General features: G+C 53.4%; 2 protein-coding genes across 3 annotated transcripts; one reads left to right on the top strand and one right to left on the bottom strand.

Annotated features, from left to right (window-relative positions):
- Positions 1-322: 322 nt before the first annotated feature.
- UNG (uracil DNA glycosylase) lies at positions 323-10,253 on the bottom strand. Its single transcript, XM_080940527.1, has 8 exons — positions 10,125-10,253; positions 8,683-9,329; positions 7,796-8,002; positions 7,052-7,147; positions 3,257-3,354; positions 2,807-2,895; positions 2,114-2,292; positions 323-1,287 (listed from the first exon to the last, which is right to left on the bottom strand). Exons 2-8 carry the CDS (start codon positions 8,803-8,805, stop codon positions 1,147-1,149), a joined length of 933 nt encoding a protein of 310 aa, XP_080796653.1. The 5' UTR covers positions 8,806-9,329; positions 10,125-10,253; the 3' UTR covers positions 323-1,146.
- A 190-nt stretch (positions 10,254-10,443) lies between these two features.
- ALKBH2 (alkB homolog 2, alpha-ketoglutarate dependent dioxygenase) lies at positions 10,444-15,044 on the top strand. 2 transcript variants are annotated; one of them, XM_080940529.1, is made up of 4 exons: positions 10,444-10,585; positions 10,897-11,141; positions 13,377-13,575; positions 14,731-15,044. In XM_080940529.1, the coding sequence occupies exons 2-4, from the start codon at positions 10,928-10,930 to the stop codon at positions 15,035-15,037; spliced, it is 720 nt and encodes a 239-aa protein (XP_080796655.1). In that variant the 5' UTR covers positions 10,444-10,585; positions 10,897-10,927; the 3' UTR covers positions 15,038-15,044. The 2 variants fall into 2 exon arrangements, with proteins under 2 accessions (XP_080796655.1, XP_080796654.1); XM_080940528.1 differs by lacking the exon at positions 10,444-10,585 and adding an exon at positions 10,652-10,787.
- Positions 15,045-15,129: the final 85 nt, after the last annotated feature.

Here is a 15,129-nt window from a genome sequence, read left to right as displayed (position 1 = left end):
GGCTTATTAAGAATATAAAGGCTGTGTGTTCTCTATCCGGGAACTTAGCAGTAGAGGTAGGAAAGAAACCGGGGCCTGGGTTAATTTCTCTAACACCCACTGTCAGCAAACCAATGGGTCACAGGTAAGGGCAGAAGCTGGTGTGGATGGATGGGCAAGCCAAGACCCCATTCTGTCCCACCTGCCCTTGGCAAGCGGCTCCTGGCTGTGTAGCAAGCAGGGCACAAGGACAGAGCCGCCCTTCCGGCAGTCTGTGGTAGCCATGGTGACAGCAGAAGCCTGGGCGCCTGAAATAAACACTGAAGAACAGTCGGCCCCACGCCAAGCTTCAACTGTCCTTTATTATCCTGCTCAGGCAGGGCGGTTCACCAGCTGAACACACGGAGTCCAGGATGGAAGTGTAAACGCAGTAAAGGTTCTCTCAAAATAGGACAAAAAAGTTAAAAAAGTACCTGTCTATCTTGTAAAAGAAACATTATCCAGTGTTGCAGAAAACAATCTGTGAAATTCAGTCCCCGTCAAAACAGCACCTTGGATCCCCAGCTCCACAGACCACATGTGGCAGTCTGCTGTGAGGAAAGTTAACTCCACAGGCACTAGAAAAACCAACCACCCTCCAGAGAAAAACAAACCAAACGCAGTCCCTGCTTTGCTCAAGGCAGAACCAGACAGGCAGCAGGATGGAGACGCCCACACGCGGTGATCAGGAAGCAGATGCTCAGTCACAAGCCAGACTTCCCGGGACTCAACACCCAAGGGTTCCTTTCCCTCTCAAGACAAAAGGGCCTTCTGAAGCACACACCTGGACACTGCCATCTAACTAAAGGACAGAGAGCCGCAGGCACTGACTGGTCAGACTTGCAGGTCTCTTCTCCAACCCCAGCGCAGCCCACAGGACTGAGGATGTGGCCGCCGGTCGGTCTCTGAGAAGTAGGTGTGTTGACAGCCGCCTTGCTGGGCCTGGAGTTCAAACCTAGTGCCAGTCAAGAGGTTCTGCTAAAGCTGCAGTTTCTGTGTCCTGGCGGCTCACGATGGTTCTAGAGATCTACCTATTTCTCTGCTCACACAGGACCTTAAGAACAGGGACATTTTCAGTGACTTCCTAATTGGCAAACACTTCATAGCAGACAAACACTGCCCACAGGGTCACAGCTCCTTCCAGTTGATGGGTTTCTTGCCAGACTTCTGGAGCAGTTCATTGGCTTTAGAAAAATGTCGACATCCAAAGAACCCTCTGTACACTGACAGCGGTGAGGGATGAGCTGTCTGCAGGACATGGTGACGCTTCTGAAAAAGGAGAGTGGGAAGTGACCCCTGCATGTCCATCCATGTCCACCCCTGCCCACCTCCTACAGTGTATTCGCCCCCAGCATTCACAAAACCCAGCACTAGATTATACTGGGGGACTGTTCTCAACTTCAAAGCCAGAGATGACACTTGCCAGGTTCAGTCTGGCTGCATGGTTCTCATAAGCCCGGTCCCCGGAGCCCTTCGCCTGGAGTCCTCAACGACCTTCCCACGCCCACTCTTCCCACCTCTGCCCTACCATCTACGCCTTCCCACAGCCATCACTACAGACGAATACTGGCGGCCAGCCCAGGAGCGAGGGCAGGACATCTGTACCAGCATTGGGACATCTTCAGCTACACAGGGAAGACAGGGTTTAAGGGGAGAAGGGGAGAAAGGCTCCCACTGGCCCGGGCCTTCGTCTCAGTGACGGCTGACACCATATGGCAGTGAGTGCCCCATCCTGAAGCAGACAGGGCGGAGAATGAAAGTTCTCTGCCTTCAGGGCTTGGGGGTAAATAAAATCTGATTCAGTGGAACTGGCTTCCCATAAACGTCCCAAGTTTCTCTGAAGCAGGAACACTTGACTCATTCATGAAACAGAAAAACATGCAAAAAAGGGGTGCCAGGGACTGCGGTGTCCTCATTGAGGGCCTCTCTTAACTGCCAACCTCACTGAGCACTCCCACGGTGTCTGAACTTGCTCATGTCAGTGGAAGCCCGACTGTAATTATAATGGATGGCACACACCGCTTCATTCCTCCCACCCTGACCTCCTAGGTTTCGGGGTCACAGGGACGCCTGGCCCTCTGTGAAGGACACACACCCTGTCGATAGCGCTGCCTTTCTTCTGAGCATAAGAGCCCCAGAGGAGGAAGACAAGGCCACTCAAGTTCTGATTTAGCCAGGACACGACTGCGTCTGTGAACTGCTCCCAGCCCCGCTCCTTGTGGGAATTGGCTTGGTGTGCGCGGACGGTGAGGACGGCGTTGAGGAGGAGGACACCTGTGAGCACGGTGGGGAGGAAGGTTAAAGACTGCTGGTTACATGTGAGCACACTACTCACAACACACACAGCAGGGAGAGACCTGTGAGCCACAAGTGTTGTTTCCTGTCTGTCCTTTTGGCATCTTCCAGTTTGAGGTAGTAAGCAAAAAACCCAAGTGTTCAAAAGTACAAACTCGACACTGAAGAAAGAAAACCAAGAACAAACTACCAAGAGCAAGCAAGCTGAAACAGGAGAGCTAAAGACAGGCCTCAAGGATCTCATCGGAATGTCCCACAGTGAGGCTGTGCAGCTGAGTGCACCAGCTCTCAGACGAACCAAGTTCAACCCCCACACCCATCCCTGTTGGATACAAACTGCCTGTAACTCCAGCTCCCAGGGATTTACTGTCTCTGCCTTCCACCAGCACTCTTGCGTGCACGCACACACGCACACGCACACACACACACAACGGCAGGGGGAGCGAGCAGGTACCATCTCTGCTCTCCAGTTAGCCTAGGCAGGCCTGGTTACCTTGTCGGGCCCACCCTGACAAATCCCCATGGCCAGGGTGAACAAAACCATCGATGTCTGTCGACAGCTCTTTAAAGATGTTTTCCAAACTAAAAACAAGACAGAGAAAAGCACAATCAACCAGTTTGTAATTTCCAGTTTCCAAGGTGGGCTTGAAAGGGTCAGAGACATACAGCCAGCCCGGGAGGGACCAGCAACAGTAGCACTGGCAGAAACCAACACTGAGTCCTGTCAGCTCACCCGTCACAGACCTCCACCTACGCTCAGACTGAAATCAGGGCAGCAGTGTGTAAGACTTGAGTGAGCACAGCAATCACACACACCCACTGTCCAAGTCTATGGACAAACCCAGAGCAGTACCAGTGCTCAGTGACCCAGACAACAGCTACAACGCCATCTAAACCTGCCAGTAGCAGCCTCTGACCGGAGCCATCTGCAGCGGGGGCGTACCTGGGCGGGGGCGGAACCGGTCTTTGTACGCTGAAGCAGAGCCCGTGAGCTTGATTAGGTCCGTGATAGGGATCCTGTCCCAGAATGACAACCTTCACCTGTGAATACGACCAGACAAAGCCACGTTCAGTCAAAGGAGCCATAGTGTCTGCTCAGCTCAGGATAGAACAGAGCAGGGTGTACACCAGCACCCCCAGTGACAACCCACCCCTCACCCAGCCTTGATGTACTGTGGTGTTTCTCTTCACCTCTCACAGGACAAAACCCGGAACAACTGTAACCACTAGGAAACACAAAAGGGACCATCCTAGCCCATGTCACCACACGGGAGTACAGCATGGAGGCTGTAAGCAACCGTTTCTCATTACCTATAATGGTGTCTGGAGCCTGTGGGCCACAACACAGCCCACCACCCTCACAGGTGACACCATCAAAGGCTGTACTCCTGCATCTACATTCTGTCTGCCCACCGCCACTTCTCATGCTTGTCACAGTAAGCCTGTCTAGGCAGCCCGCTTATGGGAAAACACTCCTGGGCACAGAAAGAATGTCACCCAAGCCTTCCGAGACCTGCACCTGGATCCCAGTACTCAATGAGGCCAGGTCATAGGCGTGGGAGCAGCTGAAAGTCCTGCAGGCAGGTGCCTTCCTCTGGTGTTGAAAGGTTCACTCTGGACATGGTCCCTGTTCTTTCTAGAATTTTCTGTGGCTGACACCCTGTTTCCTTCAACCTCAGCTGCAGGGCTTTTCCTCTCCTGTTCTAGAACTTGGGTGGCCTGGCTTCCCTGAGCCTGCGTGCTCCCCAACAGAGATGCCCATCACTCAGGAGGCATAGGTGTCTAAGGACTAAGAATGAGGTGGTCCACTTTCTGAGGTGTGAGCTGTGGGGTTTGCTGAGGGTCAGGTGTGGCTGGAGCATGCTGGCCTGCTCACCTGCGTCCCAGCTCCTACAGATAGATACTTGCTAACTCGGAGATCTCGGGACCATTAACAGTGACGTTAGGAAAAAGAAAACAACAAAAACAAAAGCAAGAGCCTCAAATGCTCTGGGCAAGCAGGATCACCTGTCCACAGTGTAAGAGGAGACGACGCCCGTGAGAGGCAGTAGACTCCCCTGGCCCCAGCAGCCAGTGAGGACACACAGGCAATCCTGCAGGACAGTGACAGGCAGGGCAAGGCTGGGGTGCAAGACAGCATCCTGCTAAAAAAAAAAAAAACACCGGACATGCTGCACTGTCATGGTTCACGTGGCCAAGACACATGCTGAAGCCACCAGTGGGTGACACACAGGGGAGCTGGCAGAGGCAGACAGGAGGTGAGAGCCTACAGGTGCCACGCAGGCCTCCTGAGCAGTGAAACGGCGGCAGGTCAGCCAGCACTGGCAGCACCTGGGAAGGACGGGCAGGGCCAGCGGGCAGGAGGAACAACCTGTAATGTTCCACACTCCCCTCAGTAGCCACAACTCAATACTCCAAAAGTAGTCAGGAGCCAGGAATGGAACCGTCCCAGTACGGGGTAAAGATAAGAAAGGATGCAGAGAAGGTGTGGCAGCTAGGAGCACAAGACCTGCGTTCATTTCCCAATACACACACACACACACACACACACACACACACACACACACACACACACACACACACCGCCCTCTTCTGGCCTTGGCGGGCACTGCATACATGTGCAGCAAAGACACATGCAGGCCAAAAAGCCCAATCATTATTAAAACATAACGAAGAACAAGGACAGGAACTGGAGAGATGGCTCAGCACTTAGGTGTCCTGGAAGTTCTTCCAGGGAACCTGGGTTCAATTCCCAGCATCCACGTGGGAACTCACAACTGTCTGTGACTCCTGTTGTAGGGATCTGACACCTTCACATACACACACACAATCAAACCAGCAATGCACATTAAAAATAAAAACCTAGGGCCTGGAGAGATGGCTCAGCGGTTAAGAGCACTGGCTGCTCTTCCCGAGGTCCTGAGTTCAATTCCCAGCAACCACATGGTGGCTCACAACCATCTGTAATGGGATCTGATGCCCTCTTCTGGTGTGACTGAAGACAGCTATAGTGCACTTATAAAATAAATAAATCTTAAAAAAAAAAAAAAAAAAAAATCTAGGACAGAGCAAAGATAAATGCCTGAGGTAACAGTGTGCCAAAGGCACCGAAATGTCACCACACCCTGTAAAACATGCACAACCAGTACGTGTTATTTACAAATATAAGTTCTGGAGTTGAGATGGTTCAGTGGGTAAAACTGCTTGACTCTCAGCCCCATGACCTGAGTTCAATCCCAATGGCAGATGGGAACTCCTTTAAGGTGTCCTCTGACTGCAAGTGTTCTGTGCACTGCTACACACAGAAAAAATAAATGTAAAGAAAGGAAAGGTAACCATCCAGTTGGACCAGGGTGACCACACACACACACACACACACACACACACACACACACACACACACACACACACCATTCACTCTGTACAGCGGAGCTCTAGGGCAGCCTAGGGAATAACTCCACCTGCACCATCTAAGATGAGCCGGGACTGAATGAACGTGGTACAATCCCAGCTACTAGTGGGCTGGGTGTGGGTCGTCAAAACCTCAAGACTACGGGCGTGGCTCAATGGTGAAGCACAGCAACCAAGACCATGAGTCTGAGACACATACACACACACACACACACACGCCCCTAAGTGCTAACCCCATATATATATCTATCTAGATATCTATATATCTATCTATATATATATATAGATATCTACATCTATCTAGATATATATATAAAGAACAACTAAACCAGAGGGTTTTGGTGGTGGTGGTTTTTTTTTTTTTTTTTTAAGATTGTATTTTAATGAGACAGGGTTTCTCTATATAGTTCTGATTATCCCGGAACTCACTCTGTAGACAAGGCTATCCTCAGACTCAGAGATCTCTTTGCCTCTGCCTCTCAAATGATGGGATTAAAGGTGTGTGTGCCACCACTGCCCAAGCAAGACCAGAAATTTAAGGTCAGCCTGAGTGTGTTCTGCACTGGCTTGGGTGACTTCGAGTTTTCTCCAAATAAAAAGGGCACAGCTCAGTGGTCCTGGCTCAGTCCTGAGAGCAAAGGTTGTGATAGATAACAGGGGAGGGCTACTGAGTAGGAAGGCTCTCTAAGCCTCCGGCGGCAGTCTCTGCCAGATCTACACGCCTAGGTGAAGGCTGTTGGAAGCCGACTTCAGCTTGTGAGAGATTTAGTCATCTGCTCTGACAGTTCTGAGAAAGACTGGAAGAGGAAGACAAAGAAGCCACGACAGGGAACAGTTAACCAAGGGACTCAGAATGGTCATTTGGTTAGATGGTCATTCCTGGATAGCTTGTCATACAAGCCTGGCAGGCAACCTGAACCTAGTACCACCAGGCCACCTGTCCTAGTCGGTGGAAGATACAACTATCCTTGTTTTTGCCCTGTTTTGTTGAATCAGGGTCTCAAGTAGCCCAGGCTGGCCTCCAACCCTCAAGTGCTGAGATTCTGGGTATATGCAACACAAGGCTTCTCTTTGCCTTTTCCCAACAATGTCCATCTTGTGAGCAGAATAACTTCACTTCTCCAGTTCCCTGGCTTAAGCTGAATAGACTGAAACAAACCATCCATAACATAGCAAAAGGAACACTTTTTCTTAAAGTGAGCACACAAGTAAATGTGCATTTTCCAAAACCTCACAGCCTCCATGGTGACCATCAAATATTCACCATCGAATAACCGGCGGCGTAACGCTATCGATTCCCCCCTAACCAGACCCCAGCTCTACTTACATCCCGGATGTCACACATCTGGGTCCATGTGAACACCTGCTCTGGGGGCGGGTAGACCTTGTGGTGCTTCCTTTCTTCAGCCACGAATCCCATTAGCTGGTTTAGAAGATAAAGGAGACTTAAAAGCACATTTGCACTGGAAACTGTTAAGAATTAGGTTTAAATCTTTTGTGAAAGGTGTTTGAAGCCTCATCTTTTTTTAAAAAACAGAAGCCAGCACCAGTTCCCCTCCAGTAGCTTTCTCTCTTTAGGCTGATGGGCTGGGCTATTTTCAATTCAAGGTAACCTAACCCAGGCCTTCTTTTTAAAAAGACAGGGTCTCTTATCTTACAGTACAGAGCCAGAGGCTGGCCCTCTCCAAATCCTCCTGCCCCCAGCTCTCAAGGGTTGGGATTACAGCCTGCAGCCTCAATGTCTTCTCTGACTTTTAAAAGGTCATTCCACTCCCTCTGGTTAATGGCTCACTACCCCAGGGTTTCCCGGCGGGGGAAAAACCAGGCGACTTACAAAAAGCCACGAAGGCACCAGGCGCCCAGCCCGCCAACCTGACGTCACCGCCCCCACCCCGACCCACGTGATAGTGAGATTCCTGTCGTACTGTGATCCCCCCCACAGCCCCGTCCTCCCGGTAAAACGAAGGCATGACGCCACCTTCCAGCCCTTACTGTAACCCAGACACCGCGGCGCCCTTAAGTGTTGCACCGAAAGGGAAGGGAACAGGAGGCTGGACCCGCGTCCACCGACCTTGATGAAGTACGGCTTCGCGAACTCCCCGCACAGCTGCTGCTTCCAGCTCTCGCCGAGGCCGGCGGGCACGTTGCGGGCGGCGAGCCTGAGCAGCGCCGCGGCCTTGTTCCTCTGGATGCGGTCGAGCTGCTCGGCGCTGAGCGGCGAAGAGGGCGGCGTGGCCTGCTCGTCCGGCTCCACCCGGGCCTTCTTGGCGGGGTTGGCCTGCCAGGAGTCGGGGTCGGGAGTAAGGCTCCGCAGCCTTGTTCCCCGCGGCGCGCGCAGGCTCCGAGCCACCCTCAAAGGTCGCGGCCCGAAGATGCCCATGGTCGAGCAGAGCCGAGGACGCGCCGCCCGCCTACGCGCTCACGGCCCTCCACGCGGGCTTTTCGCGGCAAAACAGCTCCCGCCCCCTTCCGCTTCTGATTGGCCCACACGAGGGGCGGGACGGGTACACTGCACACTAATTGGCTCTGCGGCGGCCGAGTTCCGTGCCCATTGGTAGATGTCTCGGCATGGCGGACGCCGACGCGCACCGTTGTTTTGAACCCCTGGTCTGGCTAATAAGCCGCGTGTACGGTTCTCTTGTCCCGGACCCCGCCGCCCCTCAGCCCCGCGCTGCCGGGTACTGCCCCGTGGGCCGGACCCAAGGCCCTCCATGCGGGTTTTTCGCGGCAAAACAGGTCCCGCCCCCTGCGATTGGACCACGCGAGAGGCACGCTGCACACCGATTGGCTCTGCGGAGACCGAGCCCTGTCCCTATTGGCGAGTAGCTCGGCATGGCGGCGGCCGACAGCGCGCGGCTGTTTTGAACCTCTAAGGTGTCCCAGTGTGAGCAGGGGCGTGCGCGGCGCTCCTGCCCGGGACCCCGCCGTGCCCCCAACCCCCAGTCCCGCTAGTCTCACCGCCGCATCGCCGCTGTCCTCGGCCGTCACTCTGCTCCCCGGGGCCGGCTCCGGGCTGCACGTGGTCCGCTTCCCGGTGGGGGTCGGGGAGAAGAAAGAGTAGAGGGTCTTCTGGCCGATCATGCCTGCACCGAGCTCGGAGCTCCGGGACTCTTGCAGCCGTGCTCACAGCTGGCGCGCAGCCACCAGTGCGGGCTGCCGCTGGGGGCGGAGAGAGCCTGGCAGGGTACGGGGTGGCGGGGCCCAGCGCGCATGTGTGGGAGGGGCCGCGGCACCGCCCCCAGGTGGGTGGGGCCTCGGAGGTAAGGCGAGGTGCTGCTTGTCCCCATCCTGGCTGGAAAGCAGGTCTTTCTCCAGGTCTTACTGATGTAAACATTGGAGGCCTTAAGAGTTTGAGCCCCCGAAATGTCCACCTCCCCAGATACACCTCCCGTCCTCCTCCTCCTTTTCAGTCCCCTTTGGGGATTGAACTCAGGACCTTTGTGCGTGCTGAGTAACTACTTGACCACTGATCTACACACCCCCTTGTACTTTACCTCTGGTACTTACCTCAGACGTGCATTCATTCAATTGTGCAGTTTTCAGTTATCTGCCCCCCCGCGCACAGCAATCCCAGCTATTCTTTTCTCCTGAGCGATCTTTTACCCCTGTCGATTAAACCTCGACTACTGCCCAGAAAAAAGCCTCCTATGCTGCCGAGTAGCAGCACACCCTGGAACCCCAGCATCTGGGAGGTGGAAGCAGGAGGAGCAGGAACACAAGGCCCACCTTGGCTACACAGGTTGTTATAGGCTAGCCTGGGCTACATCTTCCAAATCTTAATTGACTAGAATGGCAACTTCTTAGCAGTTCTCCGGGCTGCTTGCCTCTCCCCAGCTGTTCCTCTAAGATCGTCACATGTTTTTTATCCCTTACGTGGTGAGCTTCAATGCTGGCTTAGGACGCTTCCCTGTAAGGACCTCCGCCCCACCCTCCATCTCCCCAGACTGTTAACGTGCTCACAACTCCCATAGTGTACAAAGTAATCTCGTTTATTACGTCGCCTTTTTTTGTTTCCAGCACCAAAATACAATGTGGGCGAGGGAGGACCCGTGCCCTGCTGGCGTGTGACAGTGTGCAGTGCTCGTAGGTGAGAGGTGCTCACCATTGAGCAGTGTGCTCCAACAGGCAGCAGTTAGAGTCAACACTTCCCCGCTTGTCGAGACCCAAGGCATTTTCTCAAGTAAAGTAAAATTAGCATTCACAGAAACGTTTGAGCATGAAGATTCATATCGAGTTTTCTGTGCCACCGGGATCAAGAAGTGACTGTCACGGGTCTCTATGTCTAATACATACTGGACTGTCAAATGTCCTCTGTGTTTATACGTACTATATACGCCTAATGGCTGTACTTGAAACTAGAGATTAAAAAGCGCGGTTATAGCTAAACGCATTGTACTTACCAAAAGGAGTCAAACGCAAGACTATCCAGCATACGATTAGTCACATTTATTTGGAACTGTGGAGAAGAGCCAACAGGATTCGCTGACAGCAGGCAGGGCCATTAAGTCGGTACCTCAGGAAGGATTCTGTGGGATGGTGTAATTGTCCTCCATATCGACTGTAGTGGTCAGACAATGCTGTGGCTTTGTCAGAAGTGCAGGTTTTTACACTGCCTGGGACCCGGAGAGTATCCTAGGCCCGTGGACCTAGGACAGGTCTGCGGTGCGCAGGGAGGCCGGCAGGGGGCGCAGCTCCCGGAAGTCACGCGCAGGCCGGAGTGGCGGAGCGGGGGAGCCGGGGGCTGCGGGGCTGCCGAGCTGCGTGTCTGTGCAGAACCCTGACTCTCCCGTGGAGCGCGGCTGCGTCTCCGTGCCAGCCTCTACCCCGCGGGGCGCAGGACAGAGGCACCCGGCTTTTCTGGGTAACTGGGCGAGCTCCATGCCTCTCTGCGCCTGCGTCGTACCTTGTGTAACCTGAGGGTTTGGGTTTCTGATGGCAGCCAAAGCTCTCCAGTTCCGATGGGAGCGGGTCTTTAAAAGTACTGCATTCCAGGCGGGACCTGGGGATGCGCGCCCCGGATCTCTGCGGACGGTTGCCTGGGGCATGAGGGCGGCGTGGTTCGGGTCAGCTTGGAAGCCATAAGCTAAATAAAGAGCACTCCTGTGGGGTTCGCAAGCTCCCCGCCTGGCTGATGCCCGCCAGGAGTTTTAGTGCACCCTGTTTCCTTTGTAGGACGCGTCTGAGCTGTGCGGGGGACGACGGGATGGACAGGTTCCTGGCGAGACCCGACCAGGGCGACCTCCAAGAGGGAGGGGAGGAGCCCGCCCCGACGGGAGGAGCCTCGGGCAACCTGCAGAGCCCAGGCTGGCGACACCTTCGCGCGGAAGGTCTGAGCTGTGATTACACCATCCTGTTCCGCAAGGCCGAGGCAGACAAGATTTTCCAAGAATTGGAGCAAGAAGTGGAGTATTTTACCGGTAGGCGGACGTCTTACGTGTGGGGGGCTGGTGCAGTGGCCTAATGCGCCCCCATTGGGAGAAGCGTGAACTCAGGCTGTGACGGATTAGGTTGCAGTCTGGGCAACTGGTCAGGTTATGGTTTGGGACACGAACTGTCCACGAGGTCTAGAACGAAATTACCTACTGATTGGGATTACCTGGGAAGTTAAAAAAGACAAACAACAAAAAAGCAAAACAGACCCCAAACCAAACCATTCTGGGTTCTCCGTGATACTGAGTCAAAGTGTTTTTTACCAGTCTTTTGGGCCAGTAGTCTCCGTTACTTATACCATGCACACAACCCCAGGTTAGACCACCCCCCCAGCACCGTTAAAACAAAATGAGCAGCCACGTTGTGCTTGGCCTATAGAAGAAACTGCAGATAACCAGGTGGTTTCTCCCTTGAAGACTCTTTAGTTAACCTGACGACTGCTGCTGCTCAGGACTCTGGTGGCCAGGTCTGCAGAGTTGCAGGTGGTGCTGATGCTGTTGCCTGGAGACCTCATGTTGGGAAACTGTGATGAGCAGTCAGGGTCAGTACCAGCCTGAGCTGCAATAAGCTCATCTTTCAGGAATCCACACAGCTGACAAAACCATCCAGCCCCGAGGACGTCACTATGACGGGGCTGTCTCTGTACATCCTGACTTAAGCTATGAACAGACAGCTTTAAAACCTGAACCCCGGTGTGGTAGTGTGTACTTGTAATTTCAGAACTTGGGAAGTGGAGGCAGGAGGATTAGGGGTTCAGAGTCATCCTCAGCTAAACGGACGGTTCAAGATCAGCCTGGGCTACGAGACATCTTTTAAAGGCCGTAATTGAATAAATGTATGAGATGGCTCAGTAGTTAAGACAGCTGCTGGCCCAGAGGACACACATCACTGCCCACAACCCTCTAACTCCAGTTCCAGGTATCCTGGTGCCCTCTTCCAGCCTTCAAGGGCACCAGACACACTGAGTGCACAGACATTACAAGTAGGAAGGGGAGAAAGATGACCTCAGGTGGCTTCTCATGGATCAGGTTGTTTGGTTTTGGACCAGGGACAAAGGGACTGAGGTGCATATTGTATACACCAAAGCAGACCTGGCCTCCAGGTTCTCCCAGCATCCCTCAGTCCCTACCTGGCACACCCTGCCCAACTGTGAACTTTCCAGCCCAGGAGCTGGGCTGCCCTTCCCCCAGAGGCTCCTCTATATAACCCAGACATTTTGGTCTCTCTCTCTCTCTCCTCTCTGTGCACTGAAGCGCCCTTTTCTGTTTCTCTTCCTCTTCCCCATGGCGACTTCCCTGGCTCTGTCCAGTGGACTCACCCCAATAAACCTGCATGTATCTAATCTGGCTTGAGCTGGCTCATTTCACTGGTGGCAGAGACATGACCCATCATAAGTCACCCATGGTTTTGTTTTGTTTTAAACACTTTCATGCATGTATATGATGTATTTTAGTTGTTTTCACACACACCTGATTCTGTCACCCCCCTCCCCGACTCTCAAAGAACCCCTTTGTCCCAAGCCCCTGTGGTGCTCCCATTTTGTTTCTATGGCCTGCTGGTTTTAATGCTAGTGTGTCCACATGCTTCATGTTGTCAACACATAGTGTGTCCACATGTCTCATGTGTCTGCACATAGTATGTCCACAAGTCTCATGTGTCTACATATCTCATATCTGCACACAGCATGTCTACATGTATCTACACATAGTGTGTCCACGTCTCGTGTGTCTGCACATAGTATGTCCACAAGTCTCATGTGTCTACATATCTCATGTCTGCACACAGCATGTCTACATGTATCTACACATAGTGTGTCCACGTCTCGTGTGTCTGCACGAGGAAGCCACAGAGCCATGCCCAGTGGATTCTCAGTATACTCACACATGCATTCCTTCTGCCCTTACGATACAAAGGCCAGCTGGAGGCCTCTTCCTCACTCTCCTGAGTCTGGCACTTGCAGATCCAGCTAGGCCAGCTGGCAGTGAGCCCTCTCAGCAACCCCTGTGGCAGACACTTTACCAGCTGAGCCATCTCTCCGACTCGTTCATTTTCTGAGACATGCTGGCATGGAACTTGCATTCTGTCTACTTGAGAACCAGATCGATGAGGTCACAGAGGTGTGTCATCTTGCCCTTTCCTGAATACCTGGAACAAGCCACCATGATTTAGGGTAGGCGGTCCCCGACAGGGTCAGGGATGGAACTCCCATTTCATCTACGCAGGTGCACTGGCCAAGGTCCAGGTGTTCGGAAGGTGGCACTGTGTTCCCAGGAAGCAGGCCACCTATGGAGACACTGGCCTCACATACACGTTCTCTGGTCTTACCCTGACACCAAAGCCGTGGATTCCAGTTCTGGAGCGTGTTCGCGATCGAGTCTGCAGGGTGACAGGACAGACCTTCAACTTTGTGCTGGTGAACAGGTAAGCCTTCCTCCAGGGAAGAGTTCGGAGCCCTGCTCATTCCTGACCCTTCTATGGTGGGCCGGGCTGGAGGGGTGGGAGTGCCGCTCTTGCAGAGAACCCAGATTCAGTTCCCAGTTCTGACTCCAGCAGATCCAACATCTCTGTCCTCACGTGTGAACTCCCAGGAGTGCCTTTGCTGGCACGTGTGAACCTCTGCACACAGACTTCTGTTTTTTTTTTTTTTTTTCTTAAAGAGAGGAGTCTCCAAAGAGCTCGAATGTACAAGTGAGACAGTTGGACACATTTATGGGAAAGTTAAAGGGACTGAGTGGATTGAGGATGGGGCTGGATTTGGGGTCCAGAGAACCAGAATGGCCAGCACACCCCTAACTTCCATCCTGTAGGTGCCAGTGGCCCCGAGGCCTGCACTAAAGGGAAAGCCATTTCCAGTCCGGTGATGAGGCCCCTGGAGGCTGGGACAGTTGGCCTGGTAACTAGAGAGCAGGTCGTCAATAACCAGTGTTCAGAGTAGAACACGGGCTCATGGTATCCGTGGAGCACGAGTCCCTTTGTCACTGGAGATCAGAGAAGGGAGAGAGAGGGAAGGGTGTGGAGGGAAGGGGTGAATGGTGCAGGGGGATGGTTACTGTGGTGACTGGAAGGCGTGGCTGCTTGATGTGTGAAGTCTGCTGGTTTTAAAAGAAGCAACTTAAGTGTTCTGTGCCTGGGAGGGATGCCGTGACCAAAGCTACTCTTATAAAAAAGCGTTTCGCTGAGGTTTGTTTACTGTTTTAGAGGGTGAGCCTGTGATATCATGGCAGGGGACAGACAGGCATGGGATTGGCACTGTAGCCGAGAGCTTTACATCCTAATCTGCAGGAGACAGACAGACAGGGCATGTTGAGAGCTCTTCAAATCTCAAAGCTCAACCACGATGACACCTACTCCGACAAGGCCATATCCCCGATCAAGTGTGTAAACGTGAGCCTGTGGGGGCTGTTCTCATTCTGAGCAGCACACTCAGCAAAGACACTTGAGGCTGGGCTCGCTGGCTGGTCTCCCAGGCTAGGAGGCTGCCGAGCCCACACGTGGCTTCTGACTGCAGGATGAGGCAGCTGCAGCACCAGCAGGCGAGGGAGTCCCTCCTGAACTGCCATTGTTTCCCCACTGCAGGTACAAAGATGGTTGTGACCACATTGGGGAGCACAGAGACGATGAGAGAGAGCTGGCTCCGGGGAGCCCCATTGCATCTGTGTCCTTTGGCGCTTGCAGAGACTTCCTCTTCCGGCACAGAGACTCTCGAGGGAAGAGGCCCCGGAGGCCAGTGGAGGTGGTCAGGCTGCAGCTGGCCCACGGAAGCCTGCTGCTGATGAACCACCCCACCAACATCCACTGGTACCACAGTCTCCCCGTCCGCAAGAGAGTCCTGGCTCCTCGCATCAACTTGACTTTTCGGAAAATTTTACCTACTAAGAAATAAAACACGTCTTTATTATTTTTATTTGTGTGAGTATGTGCAGAGAAGCCCACTGTGCGTGTGCCCTGTATAAGGACTAATCAGCACACTCGGTG

Source organism: Micromys minutus (assembly GCF_963924665.1).
Source record: "Micromys minutus genome assembly, chromosome: 29".
NCBI lineage: Eukaryota > Metazoa > Chordata > Mammalia > Rodentia > Muridae > Micromys > Micromys minutus.
The sequence above is the reverse complement of the archived record's forward strand: the minus strand, read 5'-3'. Positions and strand labels throughout refer to the sequence as shown.

Excerpts from the sequence above, each read along its gene's own strand:
- UNG (XM_080940527.1), bottom strand. The coding sequence starts at position 8,805 with ATGATCGGCCAGAAGACCCTCTACTCTTTCTTCTCCCCGACCCCCACC. Across the intron at positions 7,148-7,795 it reads CGAAGCCGTACTTCATCAAG|CTAATGGGATTCGTGGCTGA; the intron begins GTCGGTGGACGC and ends CTTCTAAACCAG. Across the intron at positions 2,896-3,256 it reads CCGGTTCCGCCCCCGCCCAG|TTTGGAAAACATCTTTAAAG; the intron begins GTACGCCCCCGC and ends TCTTGTTTTTAG.
- ALKBH2 (XM_080940528.1), top strand. The coding sequence starts at position 10,657 with ATGGCAGCCAAAGCTCTCCAGTTCCGATGGGAGCGGGTCTTTAAAAGT. Across the intron at positions 11,142-13,376 it reads AGAAGTGGAGTATTTTACCG|GTGCACTGGCCAAGGTCCAG; the intron begins GTAGGCGGACGT and ends TCATCTACGCAG. Across the intron at positions 13,576-14,730 it reads AACTTTGTGCTGGTGAACAG|GTACAAAGATGGTTGTGACC; the intron begins GTAAGCCTTCCT and ends TCCCCACTGCAG.